Source organism: Aureococcus anophagefferens (assembly GCF_000186865.1).
Source record: "Aureococcus anophagefferens unplaced genomic scaffold AURANscaffold_63, whole genome shotgun sequence".
NCBI classification, from domain to species: domain Eukaryota; class Pelagophyceae; order Pelagomonadales; family Pelagomonadaceae; genus Aureococcus; species Aureococcus anophagefferens.
In genome coordinates, this window is record NW_008705616.1 from 933 (window position 1) to 1,745 (window position 813).

At 84.9% G+C, this 813-nt stretch overlaps 1 protein-coding gene across 1 annotated transcript in view; it reads left to right on the top strand.

Moving 5' to 3' along the window:
• The window catches only part of AURANDRAFT_68085 (hypothetical protein), a gene marked incomplete at both ends in the record, with an annotated part of 11,838 nt that overhangs the window by 932 nt on the left and 10,093 nt on the right, over positions 1-813 (top strand). The window contains one exon of the mRNA XM_009043700.1: positions 161-751. Within this exon, the coding sequence (XP_009041948.1) occupies positions 161-751 (591 nt within the window). The remainder of the gene's footprint in view (positions 1-160; positions 752-813) is intronic.

Here is an 813-nt window from a genome sequence, read left to right on the forward strand (position 1 = left end):
CTTCGACGTCGACGCCGTCGGCGCGGCGCTCGTGCCCGCGACGCCGTCCGCCGCCGTCTACCTCGCGCTCTGCCTCTTCCTCGCCGACCGGCTCGGCGACGGGCCCGCGGCGGCGGACCTGCCCGCGCGGTGCGTGGCCGACGGCCCGCGGCCGCCCGAGGTCGACGCCATGCTCTCGGCGCTGTCGAGCTGCGGCGCCGACCGGCGCGGCGACGCGGCCGCGGCGCGCGTCGGCCTCTCGCTCGCGGCGCTCGAGGCCGGCTGCGACCGCTTCCTCGGCGCCGACGACTGGCCCTGGGCCCTCGCCGAGGAGCTCCCGCTCGCCGTCGCGGCGCGGCGGACCGACGCGTGGCTCGACGACGACGCCTGCGAAACCGCGCTCGACGCGGCGCTCGACGCGCGGCGGCCGCGCGGCGGCCTCGGCTTCCCGGCCGACGCCGTCGACGCGCCGGCGCGGCGCGCGGTCGCGAACCTCCGGGCCGGCCGCCGCGGCGAGCCCTGGGAGCCGCTGCCGGCCGCCGGGGACGCCGGCGCGCCGCTCGAGGACCCCTGGGCGCCGCTCGCGTGGCCCGAGGACCGCGCGCGGCGCGCGCGCGCGGCCGGCGGCGGCGCGCCCTACGCGCGCGCGGCCGGCTTCGCCGGCGGCGACGGCCTCGGGCCGAGCCTCGGGCTCGCGGGCGGCCGCGCCGTCGCCTGGCTCCGCGCGCACGCGGGCTTCCGCGGCGCGGGCGACGCGCCCGGCGCGTGGACGGTCCGCGGCGCCGCGGGCGACGCGGCGCGCGGCGGCGCCGTCGACGCGGCGCCGCTCGGCGC